The sequence below is a fragment of the Calypte anna genome, chromosome 7 (assembly GCF_003957555.1).
Source record: "Calypte anna isolate BGI_N300 chromosome 7, bCalAnn1_v1.p, whole genome shotgun sequence".
Taxonomy (NCBI): Eukaryota; Metazoa; Chordata; class Aves; order Apodiformes; family Trochilidae; genus Calypte; species Calypte anna.
The window spans coordinates 9,188,103-9,215,335 of NC_044253.1; the positions used below are offsets into that span (position 1 = coordinate 9,188,103).

Sequence of the window (27,233 nt, forward strand, 5' to 3'; positions counted from 1 at the left end):
TATAGAGCTTGTGTGGTCTACCAGTAAGTGGAACATATTTTAAAAAGTCAAATATGAAACAGCTACATCACAGAACCTGTAATAACCCCAAACTGGTATTATTACCTATGGAAGACATGACCAGTATCTAAGATGTGACTCAATATATATTTATATGATGCATCCTATAACAGACATTTTCTGGAGTAAACTCAGCTGCATGTTAAACCACTACAGAAACAGATCCATATTTATGCTCATTTCCACAAGAAAGCATGGCTCTCATGTGTTTTTACTTAAGGGAGAGAGCCCAAAACAACCTTAAATTGATCCAGAAATCTACTTGAAATATATGACCCCACGTGTAAAAAGACATATAGAAGTTAAAGCCTGAATGTGAAAGCTCTAGGCTGCTGCTCTAACATTTAGCTCCCTTCTTGCTCCAAGATGTGAACCTCCATTGTGAAATTCCCTACCTGTTTTTCCACATTCACAGCCCTTCACCAGCTTCCCCAGAAGCATGAAGGACAGGAGAAGATGACACAGTGACATTAACATCGAGACCTGGGCCGCACCAAGATACCCATCACTGTGCAATGGGCATAGGTGGAAAATGTGCAAGAAGTTTCCCAGTGCTATCTCCTGATGGGAGGTCGGCCCTGGAGCTTTGCCCAACTCAGAGACCTGCTCTGACCAAGAGGAACAGAATTTGCTCTTCCCACTACAGAGCCTAATGCTGATTCACAGCATCTGCAGAAAGGGGCCTTAGTGAAGTTCCTGCTTGCTTTCCCAAGGGGAGAACCAGAACATCCCTCCCAGGACCTATCATACAAATGTAGATAGATCAATAACCTAGGAACACACCAATGGGGAAATCCTGAGGAAAAATTCAGCCCTTCCCAAGGAACAACAACCAAAAAAAAGATACTGAACCTTTTCCCAATCAAAGTAAAGGTCATCAACTGTTCTAAGGTTACCCTGGTTTGCTGAAGGATGTCTCCTGGGACCAGCTCTCAGGGCTATTGGCATGCTGGTGTTTGAGGCTTCTGCTCTGCTCTTGTCCTGCAATTCCATGGCTTGGCAGCAGCTTCCATGGATGTCCCTGACTACAAAGTTGGCCCTGAGCTCTTGCAGACAACACCGGACTCTGATGTGTGAGGAGTTGGAGCCAGGAGTATTCCAAGACAAGAATTTTTTTCTCCTCTCTGCTAGCATGAGCAAGCTTCACACCAAGCCTCTCTTTTCCATCCAAAGCACTGACTGTTGTCTCCTAAATGTTGATGGGCAACACATGCTTCCCCCCAGCCTGGCCTGATGTGGAGCTCCTTCTCAGCTGGTCTCCAGGTGCTGCTGCAGCATCCCCTAAGAAGAGAGCACTGCAGTACCCGAGGTGTCAGTCCCAGACAGCATTTCAGAGTTGAATCTGCCAGTGGAAAGGGCAGATCTGGAAGGAGCAGGTTTGGAAAGGACAGCTTTCTGCAGCAAAACTGGAGCCAGTGCCTGTCTGCTGAAGTCAAAGGGTACACATTTAATTTTTTTTAATAGCTGCACTGGAGCTTCAGGAAGACACCAAGACCCATGATTCAATTGGCATTTCATTTGATATCCAAAAATCTAGTGTTGTATCTAGTCTTATCTTTTACCAGCCATCCCCTTTCATTATGGATTCATCTCCTTAAGAGGCTGAATACTTGTACTTTTCCAATAAAGATCTTCCAAAATATATTCAAGGGTAGCTTATTTTAACATTCATCACATTTAACAAGACTTTTACCAGAGCTGAGAGAACGCGTAACTAATTGTTGGAAGATCTGGTCAAGTTTATTGTAATGGGTAACTGTCGGGCAATTATGATTTATTTACTCAGTGGGAGATAAGGCACGCATTGTTCTCTGGAAGGGAAAAAAAAAAAAAAAAAAAAAAAAGAAAAGAAACAAAAAAACTAAAAACGGGACTGATCTTAAAGTTATTATTTCCCATGCTTTTTCTTTTTTTTTTTTTTTTTTTTTTTTTTGTAGCTGAGGGGGTCCACCAGAGCACAGTCTACATCGTCTTCCTTCAATCCAAATCCTGGGGTTTAAGTTTAACCCCAGCCTGTCTCCCTGGCCCAGCCAGCAGGTGCATTTCCTCCTTCACTTATTTCTTAATAAATCTGTTGTCATTAGGGGACACCTGAGAGCACCAGTGTCTCCCACAGGGTCCCCGAGCCTTGCTGCCCGCTGTGAGAGAGCCTGCATCCATCCCGGATGGGGGACAGGGTGAAAAGGGAGTGAAGTGTGTGTTCTTTTAAACCTGACATTCAAAAAAAGGAAGGGAGAGAGAGAGAAAAGTGCCCCTTTATTGCCCCCTTTATTGCCACCGTTCCTCAGGTCCCTGCTGTGCTTTCTCGGAGGGCAGCATGCCCTTGCAGAGACTCCGAGAAGCAGGCAGAGATCATCCCCGTGGGCACCGGGGGGGGCGGGAGGCATGGGGGGCTCGGTGGGGCTCGGTCCAGTCCGGCACGGCCCCAGGGCGATCGCAGCCCTTTCCCGCGCGAGCACATCCCGGCTGAGGGAGGCGGGAGGTGTCCGTGGCCCCCCGGGGTGCTGCCTGCCCCCTTCCTCATCCTTCTCTGTCCTTCCTGACCCCCAGGTCGATGCAATGCTCGGGTGATCTCTGCCAGGCGGGTCTGCCCTGCCCTGGCAAACTCTGGAGCTTTGGTAGGGAGCGGGAAGGGCTCTCCCCGCCTGGCAGGGGTGTGCTCGGATGCGGCCGCTGAGCAGGGGGGCAGCGCCCGTGTTACCCCGGCAGTTCCCGGCGTCGGGGCTGCCTTCCCTTCTGGTGGGACCCCGTTAGTCTCGGAGCCCGACGGCTCCGAGCAGCCCAACGGAGGATGAGAAAGGGAAAAGGGAAAAAATAACCCCAATATGCCCCGGCACGCCTGTGCCCCTGCATCACCCTGGCGGGGAGGATCCTTTCTGTGCTCCTGCCGAGCCCGCTACCACCGCTCCGCCGAATCCCCCCACCACGGCCCCGTCGGCACCAGCATCGCCCTGGGGCGGCCACGGGCCGCAGAAGGCTCGACTTTGCATCCCTGTCCTCCTAAAATCTCCCCCACCCCCGCAGCCAATAAAGTTTTTATTCGCATCCTCTTTATCCCCGAACTGACGAAGTGACCAAGAACAAACAAAGAAACTCTTTTTTAATGTAAGCGTTGCTCACCTGGTGCAGTGCAGATCAAATCTCAGAGCAAGGGACTTCAACTCCCAGCAAAGTCTGGTTCACCGACTTGCTCAACCGGAAGAAAGAGCTCCATGAGCTAGTTTACATACACTCTTTTAAATCTGTTTCAAAGGCGTTTGATGTAGAGCATGAAGATGCACCTTGCGCGCTGCTGTCAACAGCCAGCCCGCGGCTGGGGCTCGTGAGCTACGTGTCCAGCTTCACAGCAGAGGGAAAGTTAGAGATTTTATTATTATTATTATTTTAACGCAAACCTATTAACTTTTTCCTTCAAATTTCAGCCCTTCGCCCTTCGGCAAAGCTTTTTTCCAAACTTTTAGATTTAATCGGAAACGGTTTGAGCTGTGTTTTAAACCCCCCCACCGCTCCGCGTTTATTTGTTGTAAAACAAAATAAAAGTTAAATCGAAGCTGCTTTACCGACAAACTGGAAGCCCGGGGTTTTGAGGAAGAGGGCGAAGGGGGGCAGGGGGGACGGGAAGGCGTGCTCCGGGCCATGTTCCTGTTGGGACTCTCCTGGAGTGCGACAACTTGAGGGGAGCTCTCCGCCGGGACCACCCGCCCCCCCACCTTCCCCTCCACAGGGCTCCGCTGAAGGCTTCGAACTTGGCTGCGGTATTCGAAGTGGGGGGGGGAGGAGGCGGCCGGGGTAAGGCCGATCCCTACAGCCCTTCCCCAGCCGCGATCGGTTCCGGACAAATGCCAGTTTGGCCAGCAGAGCTCCTGCCTCGGCTTAGTCACTTGTTAGCGCTGCCTCGGAGTCTCCCCGACGGCGAGGGAGAGGTGCGATGCTTGATAACATCCACTATAAACCACTGTCATATGCACTCCCTTAATTCCGGGTTCGCCTCCAGCACAGCAGGGAGATGCAGAGGAAGCCTGGGGCAGGACCCCCGACACCCATTCCACGCACACCCCCAGAGCCCGGGGCGGACGTGGCGCCCAGTACCCCGGGGGCAGCGCATCTCACCCCCGGCCGGAGCTGAGACGAGGGCCACCCGGACCCACGGCCCTGCAAGCAGAGGGGAGGGGAGCGGAACCTTCTTGTAAAGCTCCCAGCCGTCGGAGCCCTCAAGATAAACATCATTAGAAATCATTGTAATTTGGATTGTGAAATCTGACCTCTGACCCGCCGGGCTACGTGTCACAACCGTGTCTGCTTTGATTCCTCGAAAGGCGGCACAAAGGAACAAGCTCCGTGACAGGAGGCAGAGGGATCTGCTCCCCGGCCCGAGGGGACCGACGGGGGGGGAACCACGCGTGGCTTTCCCCTCCTCCCTCACGCCTTATTTGCATATGCAAAGCAGTAGGATGTCGGGCCACCCCCCGTCGGGGGAGGGGGCTGGGGGTTGTCGTCGGGCCGAGGCAGGGGTCCTGTCAGTGGTTGTGCCTGGTTCTCGGGGTGCTTTGAAAGAAGAAATGAGCTTTCCTGCGTCCTCCCACTAGAAATGAGAGGCGGTGGGGGGCAGTGGATCGTCTGTTGGGTGTTGGCTGAGATTCACTCCCCATAAACACACTGCTGCCTCCCGTGAGTCGAGATGGGGACGGGGGAGACAACCTTAATTTCCGATGGGGGCGGGGAGTTGTGCGATACCACTTTTCCGCCTGGACTACTTGTCTTGGTCTCCCCCGTCCCACCCGAGGGTCCTGTTCACCCCTGAGATCTCTGGACAGGCGTCCTGGTGCTTGTTCCCTGCCTCCCCCCATAGCACGCCTAGTCTCCCTCCGATGGGAAGGATGATGCGGTTCTTACCTCGGTGCTCTTTGCAGCCCACTGCGGAGCTGGTGCTGAGCCCCTAGAAAGGGGTGGGGGCCGGGAAGGGGGGGGGGGGAAAAGGCCGGACTCCCCACCTACCAGCCGGAGAGAATCCCCCGCGGGGCTGTGTGCCTCTGGCACCCCCGGGGGCCAAGGGTCACTCGTGGAGCCAACCAGGGCAGACCTGCTCACCTCCCCTCATATTCCCCGCTCAGCTGTTCTGGCCGAGAAATCCTAAAAGCATAATTACATTAAAAAGTCTGATTTGTTTAAATAATCCTCTTTAGCCTTCCCTTTATCTGCCCTGTATTTCCTCCGTCGTCTTTATTCCTGACTTGTCCAGCTCAGCTGAGCTTGGCTGGACACCCCACGGCTGAGGAATCCCCTCTTCATCTCCCTCCCCCTCCTCCGAAGCCCCCCACCCAGCGGTGACCCCCACGCCCGGGAGCCTGTCCCCGGCTGCAGGTAGGCAGCGGGCCCAGGGGTCGGTCGGTGGGGAGGTGGGGAGCTGGGAGCCTCGACAGCCCCCCTCAGCCCAGCTTTAGCATCACTCGCGTCCTGCGGGTGGGGAAATAAGAGCGGGTTGGTGCCCTGTTCTCTCGGCAGGGCAGGTCCGTATCCAGCTCTCGGGATGGAACATTATCCGATTTTAAAGCAGAGATTACATTTTTCTCCTGCACAGCTCCAGGGGATCTGCCGAGTGATCTGAGAATGGAGCTGGGGGGTGGGGGTGTCAATCTTTCTCAGTCCCTCCGACAGCAGCAAGTGAAGGGGAAGGGGCTCTGAAGGAACCGGGCCCTCGCTGGCCACTTTCCCCTCGAGTGCTGCGGCTGGCAGTTTAAAGGACGTTTTCTTCTCCTCGGTGCGGAAAATTTAGGTTTATGTTTCAATCCCATGGAAAAAAAGGAAAGGGAGAAAGGAAGGCAGAACTTTAGATGGCGCTGTACAACATTTATTTAAACCCTCCGAGTATTCCCGGTTCCTCGGCCTGCAGCGAGGAGCAGAGCCCTCGGCGGACAGAGAAGGGCTGGGCTGGGCGGGAATGGGGTGGGATGCGCGATGGAGGAGGGGTCCTGCAGTGGGTGCTGAGGGCATGGGTCTCGGCTCTCGCTGGGCTGGGCAACCCGGCCTGCGCCTCCATCCCCGGTGGGTGACAGCTAACTGAGCAGGAATAGTTAAAAAGCAAACAAAAATGGCAGAGGCCGTCTCCCTCTGCCCCTCCGCTCCCCATTCTCTTTTAGAGATGGAAACCCCCTGATACCTCCGACGGCACGAGCATAGGGAGTGGAGGAGAAGCAGGAGACTTGATACGAGCTGGGGGTGCTGCTGCTCACCCAACTCCATGCCCCGGCCCATCGGGCCCCGCTCCCCCCGGGCATAGCCTCGACGTTGCCCTGTCCCCCTGCGGGGAAGGGGGGCAAGATGTAGCAGAGAGGCTCCTCTGGCTCGGAGCTCACCTTGGCTTTGGCTTTGCCGGCTGCTCCCCTTCGCCCCGCCGGCTGCGGGCCTCGAGGAGGGATTCAGAGAATCAGAAAGAAAGAGAAAGGAGAGGAAAAGCAGACAGGCATCCCCGTCAGGGAGCCTGGCCGCTGCTCACACGCCCTGGAGGCCCGTCTCTTGCAGGGACAAGGGAGCCCCAGCGCCCGCCCTCGGATCGGAGAAGCCCCACGACATCCCCCCGCTTGAGCCGGGCCCGGGCAGGGCCGCCTCGACGGCGTGGGGACGAAGAGAGTATTTAAGAGGGCTGGGTGGAAACGTGGAGCTGAGGCGGCAGGCCGGGAACCCCGCCGGCCCTCTGGCACCCCACGCATCCAACGCACACAGGGCAAAGGGATCGCCAGTCCTAAAAGGGGGAAGGGAGGACTGGGGCCGGGAGCGCTCCCAAGGAGCTGCGGCGCAGAGCCCGGTGCAAAGTATCAACTGCTCCGATCTTCTCCTCGCCGCGTTTTGCCCTGCCCGGGGAGAGCTCAATATCCTGCCCGGGATACTCAAGTGTGGGTGCAGAGCCACTCGCAGCGAGGAAAGGAGCTGACAGGAAAATTCCGTTTCCACACATCCCAGAGCTCTAAACGTCCAGACGTTTTCTGCATTTTTTCCTGCAGGAGCTGGTGACATTATTACCATCATTACGCGTTGCTTTTTAATTTTCTTGTTAAAAAGCGAAATGCGTGAGGTGAGGCGTGACCGCAACAGCCAAAGTTTTGTTTTGTTTTTTTAAGAGGGTAGAAAAAAAGAAAAAGAAAAAAGAAAAAATATCCAAGATATTAGACAGGGACAAACGGTTTAAAAACCGCTGTATTGATCTATGAAAAACAAAACCTAACTATGCCACCGAAATGGCTCTATATACACAGCATGTTCTCTGTGTGTATATATATTTATTTATTATATTTTTGTGTATACATATATATATACACAAACATCCACTCACTAAAATAAAGAATTACAACCAGCCTGGATCCTGAACACAGTCTACACTTTATTCCAGACTACAGATTTCTGAACATAATAAAATCTTTGGCTTGTAGCGGCGGGTTCAGTCTCGCAGTCTGTGGATCAGAATTATTATTTTTTTTTTTCCTCGGGGAAGAAAAAAAACAGACAGAAATTCACACATAAAAAAAATAAGATGAAACGAAGATCAGGAAAGTCGGACATTTACTGCAAAACAAGAGCAACGGACACCGAGAAAAAAAAAAAAAAAAAAAAAAAAGAAGAAAAAAAAAGAAACGCAAACAGAACAAACAAACGAACAAAAGAGAGGGAAACAGAGACAGAGAGAGAAAGGGAGAGAGAAACTGTCCAGCAAATAGAGATCGCTACACATATTTCTTACCTGAAATTAAATATATACAAGGTCATATGCTGTTTGGCTATATAGAGATAATTTTTTGTAAGTGTTCATATTTTATTTTATTTTTTTTCTTAATCGGAGTCCTTATACTATGGATAGACAATAGATCTGCTTTTAAATAGCACCTGTCCGCCTCCCGGCCGGCGGTCCAGCGCCACGGCGCAGGGCTGGGGGGGACGTGCTGCCTCACTCGCTCTCCTCTTTGTCCTGCACGGTGGTGGTGGAGTGGTTGTAGAGTCCCTGGGCCATGAGGTGCAGCGCCAGCCCGTTCTTGATGCCAGTCGCCTTCTTGATCTTGGCTCGTTTGTTCTGGAACCAGATCTTGATCTGGGACTCGTTGAGACTGAGCTCCTGGGCCAGGCTCTGCCGCCGCTGCTCCGTGATGTACCGGTTTGCCTGGAACTCCGCCTTCAGCCGCTGCAGCTGCTCGGCCGTGAACGCCGTCCGCGGCCTCTTGTCCTCCTTCTCCGTCTTCTTCTTCTTCAGCTTCCTGGTGCGGGGGCCTGCAGGCAGGGCACACACACGCCGCTGGGCAGGGCCGCGCCGCCGACCGACCGACCGACCGACCGACCACCGCCCCCGCCCCGCCGGCCTCCGGAAAAATGGCCGACGGGCGAATTTTTGCCGGTCCCCCATGTCGTCCCCCCATACACATTATCCCCAACCCCGGCACCGCAGCCCCGGCAAGGCGGAGGAAAGGATGTAGAGAAGGGAGGCTGGGCCAAACTCGCCCGTGCATCCTCTGCCGCCCTTCCGAGCTGACCCCGCCGCGGGGTGCGGGGCCCCGATCGCCCCCCGCCCCGACACACGTCGGGGCTCCTCTCCGCCTGCCCCACCGGGACCAGCCACGCTCCCTCTGCACGGCCCGCGGCCCGCCGGCTGGGTAGCAGCTCCACCGGGAAGCGCGGGGGACGAGGGTCCTCGCGACCAGGCACCAGGGAACCGCCGGGAGCTGCTGCCCCGGTCTGTGTTTGAGGAGCAAGAGTGGCTCTGAGGGGAGAGGGCTTTGCCACCGACACCCCGGAGCCCTCTCGCCGCCCTGGCTCTCCGGTGGCTAATCCCTGCCGGGGACCCCCGGCTCTGCCTGCAGCTCCCTCCATGAGCCCCCGCTGAAAGCAATGCCCCTCCGTTGCCCCGTCCCCAAGCTGGGATGGGGGCAGGTGAAGTGCCACTGAGCTCGCAAGGGAACCAGACCGAGCCCGCGGCGCAATACGGGTACAACCGCCCGATGGGAGGGCTACCCCCCATCCTTTGCACGCCAGCCCGGCCCGGCCCGGCCCGGGGGAAACAGAGAGGGGAAGAAGCCCTAGAGAAAGGGATCTACGAAAATCCCCCGACAGCTGCCAGGCTCGGAGGGCGGCCCCGGGCCCGCAGCCCCCCGCCAGCAACAGCCGGAGCCGGCCAGGCCTCCCGGCTGCCGAGTAGGCCGAAAGCTTCTTTCCCGGCGCAGCCCTTCCCCAGAGCTGGGGGGTTCCCCGCAGCTCGGCGGCGTCTGCCTGGGGGAGAGAGTGTCGGGGTCCGGAGAGGAAACTGACGGAGCCCGGCGGGATGCTCCCCGGCCGGCGGAGGGGAGCAGGGCGCGGGAAGGGAATCGCTTCGCCCCGGCACCTTGCAGCGGGGTGCCGGCGCCTCCGACCGCCGCAGCCCCCTCGTTCCCGGAGCCGGGAGAAGCGGCCGGGGCGGGCGGGCAGTTCCGAGCACAACAAAGAAGGCAGCCGAGCCGAGACAGCCTTCCCTCGCCCTTCTCCCCTCCGGACCAGGGAGCTTCGGGGAGGAGATGCAGAAATTAATTTCTTCTGACCGAAGAAAAGGGAGAGAAGGAAATCCAGGCGCAAGTGAAAACGCCTGGCGCACGGCGGCCCTGGGAATCGGTAGCGAAAACACCCGTGGCCGGGCCGGCCAGGAGCAAGGGCCGTGCCGTCTGACAGCTCTATCACTCCATCAATCACCCCAGTCAATCAAAGTGGCTTTTCTGAGTTTCAAGTCGCTGGACGTGTCAATAAACAGGGGATGGAGATCGCTCGGCCGGGAGCCACGCACTGGCCGCCGGGGACGAACAGCCAGGCCGGGCAGCGTGGAGCAGGGAAGGACTCGCCGCCCTGCCCACCTCCCGGAACGACCTCGGGGCAGCCGGTTCCGCGCCCCCCAGGCCGTCACAAAAAAGCCCATCCCGGCCCGCGGACCCCCGCCTGCTAGCTTGGGGTGCCACGGGGAGAGCCCTTCATCGCCCGCTGTTTCTCTCGAAAAAAAGTGCAATTAAAAAAACAGGAACTAACGGTGATAAAATAAAGGGCTGGCGAGGGTATCTGGGGGAGTGGGAAGAGCATGAAAAGGGACCGGAGGCCGGGAGGGCTGAGCAAGCGGCTCTCATCAGGGCGGCCCCAGGCAGAGGCACGTCCTCCCCCCGAGAACCGGGCCCCAAACCACGGCGGAGAGCACCGGCTCCCGCGGCAACGCGCGGCCTAAGGGCCTGCCCGACTCTGCCTCGATGCAGAGGCCCCCACAAACAGCCCCTCCGCCACCTTCCTAAAAAAAAAAAAATAATTCTTTTTTCTTCGTCTTCCTAAAAAACATCCACACACACACGCATCTCCAGCAGCCGCTCAACATGTGGCTCAGGTCTCTCTTCCCCTACACCCGTCACGCAAAAAAGGGCTATCAGAACCCAGGAAAAACAGAATAAAATAGAGGAAAAAATCCAAAACAAGGGAGCGGCCGAATCCTCCGCCTGGTCTCTCCGTGCTCCCAGCCCACGCCACCGCGCTGCGAAACACTCGGAACTGCGGCAATGCGGGGCGGGCAGGGGGCACGGGAAAAGGCTCGCTCCCCGCATCGAAACGCGGCCGAATCGGGGGCCCTGCGTCACATTCAAATTTGGGAGAGTCGGAGGAGGAAGGAGGGGTGGTGGGGGTTGGAGGGAGGGGGGACGCGTTTCCTCTCGCCCCGGGTGACCCAGGACACCCCCCCCTCCTCCCCGCGCCTCCCCACGCGAGGTCTTCAGCAGGCCGGGAGCCAAAGCAACGGGGGCGAGAGGGAAAAGAAGGGGAGGGGGGGGGGGGGGGGGAGGAGGGCGACCTTGTCACGATTTTAACATCTCCCAGATGCGCCGCGGTTCCTTACCCGAGGACGGTCTGTCTGAATACCTAGTGCAGTAGACCCAGGCAGGCCACACCAGCGGCTGTTGCGAGTCGGGCTTTATAACAGGTCCTCCATTATTAGAGCCCATGAGGAGGATGGCGGGGCTGCCGTGCTCCCCGTACTTCGCCGGGTGAGTCTCGCCCCCGTCGGCGGGGGGCTTGGCCGCCCCCGACGCCGCCGCTGCCGCCGCGCCGGGGCTGGCTTTGGCGGCGGCGGCGGCGGGCGGAGGCGGCGGCGCGGAGCCGTCGGGACGGCAGTTCGAGTCCGGGCAGAGGAGGGAGGGCGGGTTGGGCGGCCGGGCCAGCAGCGGGTTGACGTTTTCTCTACCTGAGCTCTGCCCCCGGTCTCCGTCCCGCTCCCGGCTGCCTCCTCCTCCGCCGCCGGCTGGCGCGGGCGGCTCCTTCTTGCAGCCGAAGTCCGGCCTCAGGATGTTGTCGATGAAAAAGTTGGTGGTGCGGTGGGGTGGCGGCGGCGGCGGGGGCGGTGGCGGCGGGTGGCGGCGGCGGGGCAGGGGCAGGGGGCAGGGCGCGGCGGGGGAGGCGGGCGCGGGGCTGGGGGACACGGGGACGCTCTCGCCATCGCTGCCGCTGCTCGCCGGGCCGGGTGCCGCGTCTCGGTGTCCGTGCCCCTCCGGCGGCTCTTCCATGCTCAGCCCCCGCCACGGAGATCGCTGCCTCTTTTCCCCCCCACCCACCCGCTTTACGCCCACCCCACTTTGCCGGTGGGTGGCGGGGTGGAAAAGGGGGAAGAAAAATTTAAAAAAAAAAAAGGGGGGGAGGGGGGAGGGAGAAAGGAGAAAAGGAAAAAAGAATAAAATCCACTTGTTGGGCTGAAGCTGAGATATTTTTTTCTCCCCCTCGCACGGCTGGATCCAAAGCCAGGGAGATACTCGAGGGTTTCTTTCCCTCTTCTCCCGATCAGCTTATATTTCCACCACCAAAAAAAAAAAAAAACCCAAACAAAACAAAACAAAAAAACCCAAAAAGGTGTGCGGCAACCCCGCGGCCCCCCCCTTAAGAAAAAAAAAAAAAAAAAAAAACCGCCCCCGAAAACCCGTCAAAATCTGCCCATCTCCCCGCCGCCGCCGCCGCGGCTCAGCGCTGCCCCGCTGTCACGCTGGGCTCTGCCCACGCCGCAGGCTGCCGGAGCCCGTCCCCGCCAGCCCGGTGCTGCTGGCCGGTTTATTATTATAATTTTTTAAAAAAATTTTTTTCCTCCTTTTTTCCCTTTTTTTTTTCTCTTTAAAAAAATTTAAAAAAAAAAAATAAATAAAAGGGCCAAATCTCTGACAGCTCCGGTCCGTGCAACAAACTCTCCCTAAAAAATCCCTCAGCCACACTTTTTTCACTCGCACCGGAAGCACGTGAGGCGGCCCCGCACGTGGGGGCGGCCAATGGGGCGCCGCCGCCGCCGCTGACACCCCGCACCGCGCCCAATGGGCGCCCGCCATAAATACGGCGTGGGGACGGGCGGGACGGGACGGGCGGCGGGAGCGGCCCGACGGGGCGGGGGCACCACGCACACCCCCACACCCCCCTCCGACACCCACCGGTGACAAACCCACCCCCCCCCCCAGTCAGCCCCGTAAACAACTTTTTTCCAGCCCCTGCTGGTGGCGGGGGTTCGGTCATCAACCGCTTTCCTAAGGCCCCCCCCCCCCCCCAATGATAATCTCCCCACTGCCTCAGAAAAAGCTGTAGATGGTCTTTTTCCTCTTTTTATTTTCTCTTCTCTTTCGGCGTGGTTAGGCAGGAAGGGGAGGTGGCGAGCGGGGTAAGGGTTGCCTAGAATGGAAACTTTTTTTTTATTTTTAAATAAAAATTGAAACCAACAATAATAATAAATAATAATTAAGGCAGGAGGCACCGCCGAGCTGGGCTTACGGCTGCAGCCGCTCGGCTGGTTTGCTCCTTTATTGGGTTGGGTTTTTATTTCGGAAAAAGAAGCAGATCAGCCGCCAGCTCCCAGCTAAATTTGTATCATGTTTCTTCGTCTCCTTTTTTGATGTTTGTTTGTTTGTTTGTTTGGGTTCGGTTTATTGCCTGTTTTTTTTTTTTTTTCCCCGGCTTTGTGTGATTTTTTTCACCAGCAAAGACCGAGCACCTCGGGACGTATATTGAGGTGGAAGAGAAATTGAAGAATTTTAAAAGGGGGGAGGCGGGAAGAAAAAAATCCTTTTTCCACGACTGACACAGCTTTCTAAAAATTAATTTACTGGGACAAAAAAAAAAAAAAATTATAAATCCCTAACCTCAGTTTTAGTTTTGCCGGACTGCTGAGGGCCGCAGCCCAGAGCCGCAGGGAGCGCAGCTCTCCCGCCGTCCCGGGCTCTCCACTCCGCAACGGACCGAGCTACTCCGGGGAAGGGAAGTGTGGGTGCTCACACAGAAGATCACGGGGAGGTGGGAGTCCCACCACATCTCATGTCTTGCACCACACAGGGGGCCCCGGAGCCTCCGCCACGTCCCTGTCGGCCGCAGGCACCTGCTCCCGGCTGGATCTGTGCTCCGGCCCGCGACCGTTTCCCCGGGCTGCGGGAAGGGCAATTCCCGGCGCTTTCTCCTCCTGAAAAAAAAACCGAAAACCCTAATCTTCCCTTTTAAAAAAGCTGCGGGGACGGGAAGACCACGGGACCCTGCGCACCGCTCAGCGCTTCTCCGCGCCTCTACGCGGGGCCGGGCCACGTCACGTGCCGCTGCCTATATAATCCTATATATGCATGGCTGCGTGCTCAAAATACACATATAGGTATATCTTCCTGTGCCTGTATCTCGGCGCTTCCTAGCGGGCCGAGCTGCGGTGCCGGTGGCTGCGGGGGATCCTCGGGCCGGGTGCGCTCCCCTCCTCGGGGCTTCTCTTTCGGGAGGCGACCGGCACCGGGAATCGCCGAAAACACCGGCAGTGTCTCCCCGGGAGCCCGGGCGGCGTGTGTATGCCCGCACCTCCGAGCCACACTCGCTTATTTTTCGTACTGGGGAAACATTACCGAATTGTTACCTCCAGCCACACAATAAACCCCTAAAATAATAGCCGGCAGAACACAAATCAGCCCTGGAATCAAGAGCTTCAACCGCAATTAAATGAATGCTAAACCTCCCCCACCCACCCCCCAGCCCCCCCGCATTCACAATATCATATCATTTACTCGCACCGAAATTGGGTTTATTTATATTTAAGTTAGCAAAATTGAAATCTTTATCCCAAAAGCGAGCGTGGGTACTTAATTAAATTCTAATTAGGACACTATCAATATCCCATTTAGCCACGTAGCCTTTGTGAGCCGCGGTCCCTTTCAGAGCTGTAAATGGGGGCTCGCTGCCTTATCTCTCCTGCAAGAGACGCCTTGAGAAGGGCTGCAAAAGATAATTTATAGGTTTTAATTACTCTTCATTCCGCCTGATCAGCTTGGCGTTCATCACAGGACGGCGAATAAAACCTGGTCAAAAGCACTGTCACTATTCCCTGGCAAGACGCTTAATCAAAGTAAGCAGGGCCATATTACACGCTGCGAGCTTCTTCACGTAATTTCCCAGCTGCTGATAAAGCTAGTTGAATAATGCTGCAGTCCTTCGGAGACACCATTTACAGAAATGACTTTATTGACGGCTTAACGTCGGTAATTCATTTTACCTTTCATGTATTGGAAGCCCGGATTTGTTACAGTAATAGGATGATAAATGTCCTGGCGGCCCTATAGCTTTTATTATTGAATACAATACACACACCCATCCTTAAATGTTCCAAAATTGGGTAACAAAAGGGAGAGAGAGAGAAATCGAAGCCTTTAACTATTTAATTTGCCTTCCTGTGCGCGGGGTGGAGGGAAGCGAAGTGTGTATGTGTGCGTCTATGTGTGTATGGGGGGGGAGGGGGGCCGGTATTTTATTCAGCGTTCTCCTTTCTTCTAGAAATTGTTCTGGATTGTAAAGGCTTCTCTAAAATTGAGTAGGTTTGTGTACGAAGGGGGTGGGGGATCGGCTGGATGAATGAGGAGGGGTTAAAGGAAAAGACGATGTATATTTTCAGACTGGATATTTTTTCCAGCGCGACCCTTCCTATCTAAATAGATAAATATCACTCTCCAGCTAGTAGGTAGTTACAGTAATCGGGGTAATATGTCTATACCGTGTCTTAAGGACGGGAGCTTTAAAAAAAGAAATTAATCCCTTCTTAGGAAAAAGTTGCTTCCGCAACTTGTGGGTGCCGATGGCTTTCGAGGTGCCCGTCGGGGCTGCCGGGCCCCGACGAGCCCCGCGTCCGCTGCCGTCGTGGGGCAGGTCCCGCTGAACCTACGGGGCATCCACAGGGCCCGGGGCGCCCATCGCTCCCCCAAACCGGCTCCGGTGGCCGAGGCTGGTCTGCGACGCTCCCCGCCCCTCGGAAGGGCCCCGCTGAAGCTCCTGAAGGGTGATGTTTCCACCGGCTCTGGGCGCTGAGGCTTTGGTCAGCCGTCCTGGCCTGGGGAGGGAGAAAATTCAACCCGGGAGGCGGAGAACGGCCGAGGGGTTGTGGAGCCAGGGAGCCAGACTGGGACCCACGGTACCTGCCGTCGGGCTGCGGGGTAGACTCCCGCATCTCTTCAGCTGCACGGCACCAGCCTCGGCGCCTGCAACCTCTTCGGAAACAGGGAGAAAAAAATTCTCAAATTTCGTTATATTTGCTTTATTCTAAAATTATTTTTATTTTCTTTCTTCTTTTTTTCTATCCACTTTTTCTTCTTTTTGAGGAAAGGAAGGAGCTTTAAATTGAAATTAAAAATAAAATCTGATCAAAATCCTTTCCTTTTCTAAAAAAATGTTTATTTATTTATTTTTATTTTTTATTCTCGGCGCCCATATATGAAGGAGGAAGTATAGAAATGTGGCTAATATACGCTGTGGTAATCCTATTTCTAGGTCTAGATCAGATCTCATTGGGGCCTTTGCTGAAGGACATAAATGAGTTGTTCTAATACAATAGATTTCATCCTTCCTACAGGGACTGGCTGACCAGAGGTTTTGTTAAAAGTGAATGCGAATAGATTTCTGCTACAAGTGCAGCATTATTATTATGAGCTGTAAGGTCAGACTATACATTCCGGGTCCCCAAAGCCTATAGACCCTGGGAAATGCGCGGGATATACCACGTCATTGTACCTGACAGTCTCTTCAATAGACTAATTCAATTATCGCTTGGGGATTCAGTCTTCATTGAAAGCAGTAATAGCAGTGTAATTCGTTGGTAAATAGGTATTGGATGCAGCCCCGCTCGAAACTTTTTTCGGGGCACAGGTTTATTTCTCTGGGATTCAAAATCTCTCGCGGCAGAAGCACAGGGCAGGAGGACGGGGTGGTTTTTATGGGAGAGGAGGGCCGGACTCCGGGGAGAGTTCGGTGCGGCCAGCCGGAGCGGTAGCCCCCGATCCCGGCCCGGGCGGGTAGTGCGGCAGCCCTACTCCACCGAGAAGTTCCCGGGGAGCGGGGATGTTGTGCTCTGGTGTTCTGGTGTCCAGCTATGAATCAATTATCATCCAGGACCACCCCCACCCCAGCAATGTAGCCCGGCTTTCAAGTCACAGAGAACTAGGGAAAAAAATTAGTTTTATTTATTTCACTGTCTGTTCTCCCCGCTAAGGGTGACGGAGAAAAAAACACTCCGCGGAAGTTTCTGGGGAAGGGAGAGAAAGCCGTCTTTCTTACTCTTAGTGGTATTAATGGTTTGTTTCTTTTCCTGCAAGAAAAAAAAATAAAGGAAAAGAAAGAGAGAAGGAGAGAAAGAAAAAGAGGACGAAAGAAATAAAAAGAATCAGGAAAAAACAAAGAAAAGGAAAAGAAAAAGGGAAAGGAAAAATAAAGAGGGGAAAGGGAATATAAAAATAAGATAAAAAGAAAAAGAAAAAGAAAAAGGAAAAGAAAAAAATGAAAAAGAAAAAATAGAACAGGGAATCAGAAAATATGAGGGGGGAGAAAAAGATAGAAAATAGACAAATAAAAATGAGAAAGAAAAAAGTAGAAAGAGGGGAAAGAAAAGAAAATAAAAAAGAAAAGAAAGAAGAGAAGAGAAGAGAAGAGAAGAGAAGAGAAGAGAAGAGAAGAGAAGAGAAGAGAAGAGAAGACAAAAGAAGAGAAAAGAAGAGAAAAGAGACGAGCGAGAAGAGAAAAAGGAAGAAGAACAGAAAAGGAAAAAAAGCAGAAAAGCGACAGAAGATCTGGCTGCTTTTCAGTGGCCTGGCTGCACCCCCATTCCCATTTGCTTCCCGAGCCTCCTCCCGCCTCCCACCCACATCTGCAGCCCACCCTACCTCGCTGCCATCAGCACAAGTCACCTGGATCGGCTGCCTTAAAACGTCCCAGCACCCGGAGATGTTCCTCGCTAGATGGCCGGGAGAGGACTACATCCGAGAAGGGCAGCGACATCCTCTCGACAGGCGAGCAATCCAAACGGCTTTCTTCAGCCCCGTCTGCCTCCCTCGCAATCTGGTTTAAGTTACAGTGGATGTTTCCCAGCGCTGCTTTACCCCACTGCGGGGCACATATTCCTGTCCCCTCGCGAAATACGTTACAAACAGGGTCTGAAAGTTTTGTAGCGAGCTTTGGGTCTGCACCCATCTCCGCTCCACCGGGCTGGACCCGCCGTGCGCCTCATTTCCCCCCTCACACGGTGTCAGACTGGCTCCAACCCATTTACATTTTTAAATATGTTTTCAATTTCCTCCTCCTCTCCCTACCTATGTCTCACCCTGCTTCTAACTCTCTTGGGGGGAGCCGTGCCGCCCGAGTAAGAGTTGGGGACACTTTCGCTGCCTGGCCCCGAGGGATGGTGGCGAAACTGTCCCCGACCGATAGCGGGGGGTATGGCGGCGAAAGTGTCCCCGAACGATGTCAGGGGGGCCTGGCGGCGGGGCCGGAGCCGGGGCCGCTCCGCAGGGCTCTGGCAGGCGGGGAGGGAGGCTGGGGGGGTGCTCCCTTCCCGTGCAGGGTGCTAGGGCTGGGCTTTGCGAACAGCCCCCCAAGACTTTTCCCACCTCAAGTGGATACTGGGTTCTTGGTGGCAGCAAAACCTTTCCCTTTACCGGCTTCTGTATTTTTGTCTGACAAAGGTGAGGGAGGGTTAGCGCCCAGCCACACGCAGCCACGCAGCCCCCCTGTGGGCCCCAACCCACGCGTGCAGCTTGTTTTTGCGTGGGAGGTTTCGTGCCTGCATTTCTGCGTCAGATGGTGTGTGAAGCGGGCGTGTGTGGGGATATTCCGTGGGACACACGCGTGTGCAAATAGGCGTATTTGCTCGAGTGTGCACACGGACACTACCCTCCCCTCGTCTTCAGGTTCCTACTGAGGGGCTGCTCCTGCAAAATCCCCTCCCGGGAGCAGAGGGAGGGTGGCCGTGGGAAGTTTGCTCAACTCTTTGGGTGGAAGGATGCTCCCCGGGGTCCTCTCCGGGGAGAGGACCGGTCCTCACCTTCAGATGTCTTTCACAGCCCGCTGAAGGTGCCTTACGGGATGGCTGAGGCTCTTCAGCAACGAATTGTGCAAATACAACCCCGGGGAGGGAAAGGTGATCCAGCCTTTTTGTTTTGTTTTGTTTGTTTGTTTGTTTGCTTTACCCTGAGGTCCAAGCAGCAGCACCGGTGTCGGGGGACACGGGTGTCCTCGTTTCCGGCCTCAAAGTCTGTGGGCAGAAGGGGGCTTTCTCCCTACCATTGCTCTGGGGAGAGATGAGACCCTCACCACAGAGAACCCCACTGTCATTTCACCACCCACCACCGCCGAGTCACGGCAGAGGTCCGGGCCCCGGGCCCGGCCGGCGATGCCGAGGTGGTGGTGGTGGGGGGGTCCGGCCTGCTCCGGGCCAGGGTGCAGACACCGGGGAAGTTTGAGACGGGGAGGAAAGGGGGGGAAGAAAAATCCTTTGTGTTTTTGTCCTCCTTTGTTCCGGAATTAACTTGACCAGTGGGGCTGGGAAAGCAGTACAATTTCGATTTGAAAAAGCAGCGGAGAGGGGGGTTCTTTTGATCCTCATCGGGGGAAATGGTGCTCGGGGAGGGGGCTGGAGGTGCTGACATAGACGCTGGTGGCTCTCCGTGGCGGCTCAGAGCAAAATTTCGTTGAAGGTACTATTTCTGCCTTGCCTGGGAACTTTCGGCGTTAATTAGCCACGTTGGTCCTACGAGCCGGGCTTGCTTCTCTCTGCTCATCTGTTTCCAGAGAGAGAAGACAGTGTTTGTAGGGCTAAAACGCATCTAGACAAAATAATCAGCTTTAAAAGTACGTGTTGGTTTGTGAAGGGGGGGGGGACAGGGAAAAGGGGCAGAGAGTAAAGCAAAATAAGTCTATTGCCTGGAGAAATGATGCAATGTTACTGCTGCCCAGTGGCAGTAACCGGAATTGGGTCATTTTAGGGACAAACGCCGGCAAAATTCAAGTCACGTCCACTTTTGATATAAGGATGTGTCCTCTTTAAAAATTGTTATGCAAAAGACTCTCGTACGTGATCTTGTGATAAAAAGCAGCAAGCCAAATATTGGAGCCCGAGTCAATAGTGTATGAACAGATTAAGCAACCTTTCTCCCAGGGAATTGTTTTAGCAGTTGAAAACCTCGCTCGCTCCGAATTTCGATAATAATAATAATAATAACAATAATAACAAAAGTAAATAAAGCCCAGCACAAGTGCTGTGGTCTCTCGCTCTTTGCCCCTTGCTCGGGAAGAGTGGGCGTTTTTGGGTTTTATTATTTTTTTTCCAGCTGGGGAGAGTAGCTGAGAAGGTATTTAAAACAGCAGCAGCCTGAAAAATCACAACAATTCATAATCATCTATGGATCGCGGGAGTAAACAGGCATATCGCGGGGACACCGGCCTGCCTCTATTTATTTGTCTTTAAAGCTCCGGGTAAATTAAGTTTCCGGCTGTGTAATTCTAACAAAAGGTGATAGAAAACGCACTGGGGGAGTAATAGATGGTGGCACCAGGGATCAGAGGGGGGAATGGGTTTAATGCTGATTTATGTGCCGAAGGCCGGGGCTCGCAGCCGCCTCCGCGGGAGCAAAGCGAGCAGCTCCGCGGGCGCGGGGTTTCCGCGGGGGAGGTGGGGCCGAGAGGAACCCCGAGCCCGGAGCAGCGGCTGGTTCCTGCGCTCCGCGGGAGCTGCGTCCCCGCGTGGGGAGGGGGACAGACACCCACGTCTCTTCCTCCCGGAGACGGCCAGGGCATTAACGGGGAGCGGGGGGTATAAACTCGGCTGCAGGAGGAGGGCAGCGGGAGACAGGGGGGTGGCAGGAGGGACCCGGGTGTCTTTGCCTTCTCATTAAGGGGCCTTCTCACAGGTTTCTCTGAACCATCCTCGTGCCTAAAGTCTCTGCAAACCTTTCAGAGAGAAATCCCTCTGCAAGACACTTTCCCTCTGTCTTCTTTTTATTTTGCATCCCTTGCCCCGTGGCTGCCGGGCACTGCTGGCCATGCAGCAGGCAGGATTTCCTCTTTGTGCTTATCTCTGGCTCCACTAGAAAAACTTTCCTCTTTCTGCACTCTTTCTGATCTTGATCTTGAATTTGGTCGATGGTGCAGTGATAATAACCAGCCATTCGTTTTGGTTGTAAAGAGAGAGAGTCAAAAGCAAAGAAACTGAACTTTCTGGAAACAACCTGGCAGAGACTCTGAGGGCTTTGTGCCCTCCAGGAGAAACCATGACCAGGTCTGAGGTGAGGGATGGGACTTAGGACCCATGTAGGGGTTAGGTGCGAGGAAGGTGAAAAATTATTTGGGAGCAGCCAAGACTGAAAAGGTCTTGCAGGAGCACTCAGCCCCACCAACCTGCTACAACTGAGAGCCTTTCCCAAGACGTGCCAGAGTACAATAGAAATACTCCTAGCATGGCACTTCACCTGCACACCCAGCCCTGCAGCCAAATCCCACATCCCTCTCCAGACAGCAACCTTACATTCCTGAGCTAGACAAATGATGAAAAAGTTCCAGTTACAGTCTAATGAAAGGCCTCCATCTCCCTTCCCCCAGAGGTTTCCGATGCACATATAATTAGCTCTCAATATTTCATGAATATGGGGTTTTACTAATTCCTTTTCACTCAGGAGATTTCGCATTCACTGTTATACCCTCTCTGTCATTTTGCACAAAGCTGTGGCTGTGAGAAGGGTGGTTATGGGTTGGGGTGGGGGTTCCTTTAGTTGCATACACAACATCCCTCAGCTGCCTGAGGCCTCAGCCCAGGCATCCTGAGAGACATAGATCCCAAATGAAGAACAACAGCTTTTTTTTTTTTTTTTTTCTTTTTTTTTTTTTTTTTTTTCTTATGCAGAAAATTAAATGTTCTGTGGGATTTTGGTCCTTTGGTGCAAGCATTTCTTTGGATGCGTAGTGATTTAGGAACAGGTCTTCTGCTTCTGAGTTGCAGCATGTTTTGGAGGGAGTTTGGTACTTTCTGACCCAAAAGAACAGGCATTGCAGACAAACCAAGGAGTAGAAGTCAAGATAAATATCATCAAGAAATGTCCCACTAAATCTTGGTGGTCTTCCACAAACAGGTCCAAATTGTCTGATTACTACACAATAGGATTAGTAAGATAAGTTCCCTATCTGTGTAATGAAAGGAAAAACTACCCCAGAATCATTTAAAATCTTTTATTGCTTTTCATCTCATTCACTGGAAAGTAGTGAGGTAAAAGTTCCCATGCTCATAGTCTGCATGTAAAACACCTGGGAGTCATCTTCCTTCCCCAGTACTAGAGCTGTGCCTGTGGAGAGGCTTGGGACACAGATACCAAGGATGCCCTTCACATGCAGTGCTGCATGGTTGGTTGTGTCTGCCATGAAGCCACCCTTTTCATGATGATTCTCCTGCTAGAGCTGCTTGGGTGTCACCCACATGTTGTGATGGCATCCAGCATCCCCTTGCCTCAGTCTATAAATAGTTGCACAAGGCAGAAATCTGTGGCCTCTGTGGGGAAAAAAAGCTTTAAACTTGTTCTGGAGAGTATGACAAGGACTCAGCTGCCCAGGGCAGGATTTGCTGGGCTGGTTGTGCATCAATAGCCATCCTTCCTCTAATCATGCCATAAATATTTGACTATATCTTTTTTTTTTTTTTTTTTTTTTTTTCCTTGTCCTGCTCTGTTCCAAAGTATTTGCCTTGAGTAAAGTGATGTAACGATAGCTGAGTCCTGGGGGACTTTTCCTACACACAATGCAAGAACAAAGTTTGGTCTTTCTGTTCAAGCAGTTTTAGACTAATGGGCTTTTCACCACATTGCCTTAGTGCTAAACACTGGCATTTGCAACGCAGCAGTGGATGAGTTTCTGTAAAGGCAACCCACCAACCAGGAACAGCTCGTTAAAATTCCCATTATCCCTCCAACTTGTTTATTATTATTTTGAATTACTGTCTTATGATTTGTAGGAAGGAAACCAAATCTGAAAACAAATCCTAAAACCAATGATACTTGGAATCCCTGGGCCTGATGGGCAATGGGTTTTATTTGCCACATACTTTTAGTTGGATGTTAAAGAGATTTTCCAGCTTACAGTTACCGCTGTCTCTCCATGTGGTCCGCTGAAGGATAGCTTTGTTTTCTCACATTAAACTTTGTGAGTCACAAGTTACCATGCCTTTCCTATTTCTTAATAACAACTTTACACTTGTATGGGCCCTTTCCACCCTACAATTCTCTGGTTGTTTACTAGGAAGCCAAGTGGAGCTCGTGAAAGGGAGAGCAGTGCCCTAAGTGCCCAATGCAGATGCAGGATCAGGACCTGTAGGCATTCTGCTGGGTTCTGAATCACAGCCCCATGTCCAAGACAAGCAGCTCATTCCCATAATGTCCAGCTGTGGCTGTGCTGCAGGGTTTTTTTCCTGTACTCATCCATCCCTGGGAGCGGTGGTGGTGCAGGTAGGAGTTAGCACGTCTGGAGGCTGTAAACTCAGGCCTATGCTGCCTGCAGGGACCATCTCAGAAACTGAAAGTATCTCCTGCAGTTCTTTCAGGAGTGACCCAAAAAGGAGAAAGGGGTTATCTCTTCCTGCTCTGGGCTGAGACCCTGGCTGGCTGCAGACACTGATGCTCTGTGCCTCTCAGGGCCCATGGACCCTGAGGGATCCAAAGCCACGCAGACACTGCTCTGATGTGCAGGGAACATGTGGCAGAAGGACTCCCAGAAAGGTCTGCCCCCTTTTTTACTGTTTCCTGCTGCACGGTAATTATTCTTTAATCTGGTTTTCAGTGTGTACGCTTTGCTCTGAGTCCCGCGACTTCAGAAGCCAATATAGCTTTTAATCCACCAGTGATTTACTGATCTACAGTTCTCATTTGTGCAGTGAGGAAACACCAGTGGGTGTGACCTCACGGGCCAGATTACCACCTGGAGTAAATAGTGATGTAGAGAAGGCTTCGGTCAGTGGGGCTGTCCCAGCTTCGGTGCTCTAAGCCGCCAATGCCGCCAAAGCTCAGCGCTCACTGCAGATGGGAACAGCCACAGCCCGGCCCCTTTCCTGGGATTATTAATGCCTTTTTTTTTTTTTTTTTTTTTTTTTTTTTTTTTCTGTCCAAATGGTGGTTTCCAGAGCCATCTTGTGGCTTTCTCCAACAATTACAGCTGAGCTGCTGAGCACCCCAGCACTGAGCTCCTCCCTCTCCGGCTCGGACAGCCAAGCGGCTTCTCAAGCTGAGGGCTGTTTGCACCCTGAAAGAGATTGATTTATTTGTTGGTTTCCTTTAGTTTCTTTTTATTTTTTAAATTTATTTTTATCTCTTTAATTTCTTTTTATTGATTTTCTTTAAGTTCTCTCTGAACAGTATACAAGAAAGCTGGGAAGGGATGTTTCACAAGGGTATGTAGCAGTAGGGCAAAGTGTAGTGGTTTTAAGCTGAAAGAAGGTAGATTTAGACATGAAGAAGAAATTCTCTAGTGTGAGGGTGGTGAGCCACGGACACAGGTTACCCAGGGAAGCTGTGGCTGCCCCATCCCTGGAATGGGATGTTGAAGGTCAGGTTGGATTGAGGCTTGCAGCAACCAGGTCCAATGGGAGGTGTCCCTGTCCGTGTCAGCGGAGTTGGAACTGGATGACCTCTAAGGTCTCTTCCAACCCAAACCATATGGTAATTCTGTGATCAGTCTTGCAGCAGAGAAAACCTCTGCAGAAGTGTCACCAGGTGACATTGCCACAGAAGGAGACAAATACCTGCTTCCTGATCAGTACCCAGCATGGGTGCATCAGCAGCTAACACGGTGCAGGGATTTTTCAGTCACTGTTTTGATGACAATCCTACAAAGGCAGAGAAATATAAAGCAAAAATACTTTCGTGAGAAAAATGGGAAGGGCAGTGTTGGTGCACAGGCAGAAGCTGTGGGTTGGCTGTGCAACCCTGCATACCACAGGACAGCAGGGTCATTTCCAGCCCTTGCAGCAGAGACTTCCAGGAGCAGTTTCTCAGCAGGAGTGGGAGGGATGAACCCCACTGGTGTGTGGAAGATGATCCTTTTTGGAACAGGGATGGTAGGAAGCAAGTAGTGGGAATTGGGCCCCACAGACATGGGGGACCCATCCATCTCCACGCTGGCTGCACAAGTGTTGATGCAAAAGGAAAGTGCTCCCAGACTTCAGAGAACAAGGCCCTGCTTGGTTTTAAAAATCTTTCCAGAATTAACGAGTTAGCAGCAGTTACTCAGCAGATAAATAAAGATAAATGACACTCATTGTCAATAGATCCTTTCTGGACTTGTAAACCTCTTGTTTAGACAGCAAGCCCATAATTTCATCTACCAGGGTGGCTTGTACCAGCAAGCATGGGCGGCCCCACATCTCAGAGCACACGCAGTGCTGCCAGCTGACTCCTTGCTCCCAGCTGGCTGCATGGCACAGGAGCTGCCAGGTTCAGGGAGGGAAATTAAAGCTGTTCCTAAAGCCTCAGGCACCCCAAGGATCACCACAGAGCCATGCTATGCAGGGATCTGGCTGTCCCACACCCAGTTGTTAATCCTCCATCCTTGTGATGGGGAGATACCAGCTACAACTACGATGCCTGAGCCAAGAAATCGTTTGTCTCCGTCTAGCCAGGGATTCCCCTTCCTATTGCACAAAGAAAGCTTCATAACTGGGGTGTGATTTTTCGGTGTGTATCCATAGCCACACAGACTCTGGCTGGGTCCAAGCCATGTATGCAATCTACACTTTCCCACTGGTGTATCATTTTCTTGGCACTTTCCTTGCAACAGGTGGGCTGCACTGTAAGGAGATGTAATGTGACTGCTTCACTCTTGACTAAGAAGAAAGATTTACTGCAGAAGACACATTGCTTACAGTTTTATGGAGATTTCTTATCTAAAGCCCCCCTATGGCGGGGGTCCACAACCTCGAGAAAATATCAGAACATCCAAACAAATGTTTTCAAGCAGGAAAGGAGCCAAGTTACCATGTCTGTGCACAACATCAGGATGGCAGTCTGGGAACTGGAGCTGAGATCACATGGAGCTATAACCCCATTTCCCCTGTCTGGGGTCCAAGGAACTTTACATAATTCATCCAGCCCTGGAAGAGAGAAGATATCTCAGATGAAAAATTACTTCCCAGGTGCCCTAGACAATGTGCTGGCTGTGCTGGCTCAGACAGCTTGCTGTGCTCTGTCCTTAAGCTAATCATTGGCATCCCCATCCAAGAGGTGGCCAAGCCCATAGCACAGCCTCAGTAACAGCAGATACGGATTTGAGCACAGAGGAGGGTGAAGAGATCTGTCTCATGGCCTCTTATGGATCCAGAACACCACGTAGAACAAATGAGCAGCCTGACAGGGACACAGATGACCTGTGTTGCTGCTTGAGGTGGTTTTCTTGCATGAGGTTGCAGTTTGGAACAGGGGAAATGTCTGCAGGTAGAGCCATCCCCCTGGTCACAGGTGCAGTGGCAGCTCTGCAGTGCAACAAACACCTCTTGAGTTACAACCACTAAACAGCAAGGTAACACCAATAAATCTTAATCTGAAGGCTGATAAACTGTAAAACACAACATAAAATATGATGCATGGGTTGATGTTGAGCTTGCAAGCCTCTGATCTGTTCCCACAGGGGCAAATTCTGGCTGATTTTACTGATGGAGCTCAAAGTGGGCCAGCTGCAGTTATCCAGGCTAAAGCTGGCCTCATGGCTCTTATCTAAATAATTCCTAGTTATTAATAACTTTTATAGTTGATACGTGGGACTGAATGGAGTGTGCTTTTTCAGTGAGGATAAACCACTCAATCACATAAAGCCTTGCCTAAGAGATGTTGCTAGATGATTCATTTAGGTTGATTGAGGGCTGTGTAAGTGATATATTAAAGATGTGCCAAGCAACATTCCTTGATGGGGAAAATTATGTGTTTTCTGGCAGATTCATAGGCTAAGGAATTCATCTGTGGGTTGTTAAGGAGATTATTGTCTGGTATGTGTGTACATACATGGGAATGGGGATACAAGACATTCTACTTTAATAGATATCCACAATAATCTGGTTTTGCTGAAATGAAAGTGTCAACCCAGAATGGGGCTGGGTAAACTTTTGATTCAACAAATCAACCTGATTGTTTATGTAACTCTTATGCCAAGAAAGAGTTTCACCTATGGGCTTCAAAGACGGGAGCTGTATGGGACATGACCAGCAGAGCTGACTCTGTGAATATAGTTCCCCTTCATGTCAAGAACATTGCTTGCTAGGACCACTGAAAGGCAGACTAAATATTTGCATAATTAAAGCTAAGTTTTATTTCTTCTTATTTGGATCCATACATTTAAAAAATCTCAGTAAAATCCTCTTTTGTTTAAGGGACTTAAAACCCACTAACCCCAAGGAAAAAAAAATTAATTTTAATCATACAAAAAGAAATTAGTGCCTGTGATGCTACCCCAGTGCAAGCCAAAAGGCCTCCAGCTTCTCAACCACTCTTACAGGAAGGTGTCCATCTGGGCTGGCAGGGCTGGGAACAGTGGTGACATCCCACCTCACACTGCCTCCAGGACAGCATCTTCCCAAGGGAAGCACAAGACACCTCAACTGGTGGCAGTTTTCCATCCACCAGCACTCACATCAAGGGCACCTGAAAAGAGAGAAAGAATGATAAAAGAATAATTTTTGCAACATATATGTATTTTAAAACTTTTTTTTTTTTCCTTTTCACTTTGCTGGAAACTGAGTGTTCTGTTGTTTTTCTCTGCTCCTGCCTGCTGTGCCCAGGGTGCAGCTGATGGCTGAAGGGGCTCCCTACTGCTCTAACTTGGAGAGAACTGTTCTCCACAGAGATGAGAGGGACAATAATTAATATTATTAA

General features: G+C 52.5%; 1 protein-coding gene across 1 annotated transcript; it reads right to left on the bottom strand.

Annotated features, from left to right (window-relative positions):
- Nucleotides 1–7,735: 7,735 nt before the first annotated feature.
- On the bottom strand, nt 7,736–11,594 carry EN1 (engrailed homeobox 1). Its single transcript, XM_030454506.1, has 2 exons — nt 10,931–11,594; nt 7,736–8,313 (listed from the first exon to the last, which is right to left on the bottom strand). The coding sequence occupies exons 1-2, from the start codon at nt 11,592–11,594 to the stop codon at nt 7,997–7,999; spliced, it is 981 nt and encodes a 326-aa protein (XP_030310366.1). The 3' UTR covers nt 7,736–7,996.
- Between the last annotated feature and the right edge of the window lie 15,639 nt (nt 11,595–27,233).

Excerpts from the sequence above, each read along its gene's own strand:
- EN1 (XM_030454506.1), bottom strand. The coding sequence starts at position 11,594 with ATGGAAGAGCCGCCGGAGGGGCACGGACACCGAGACGCGGCACCCGGC. Across the intron at positions 8,314-10,930 it reads TTCAGACAGACCGTCCTCGG|GCCCCCGCACCAGGAAGCTG; the intron begins GTAAGGAACCGC and ends CCCTGCCTGCAG.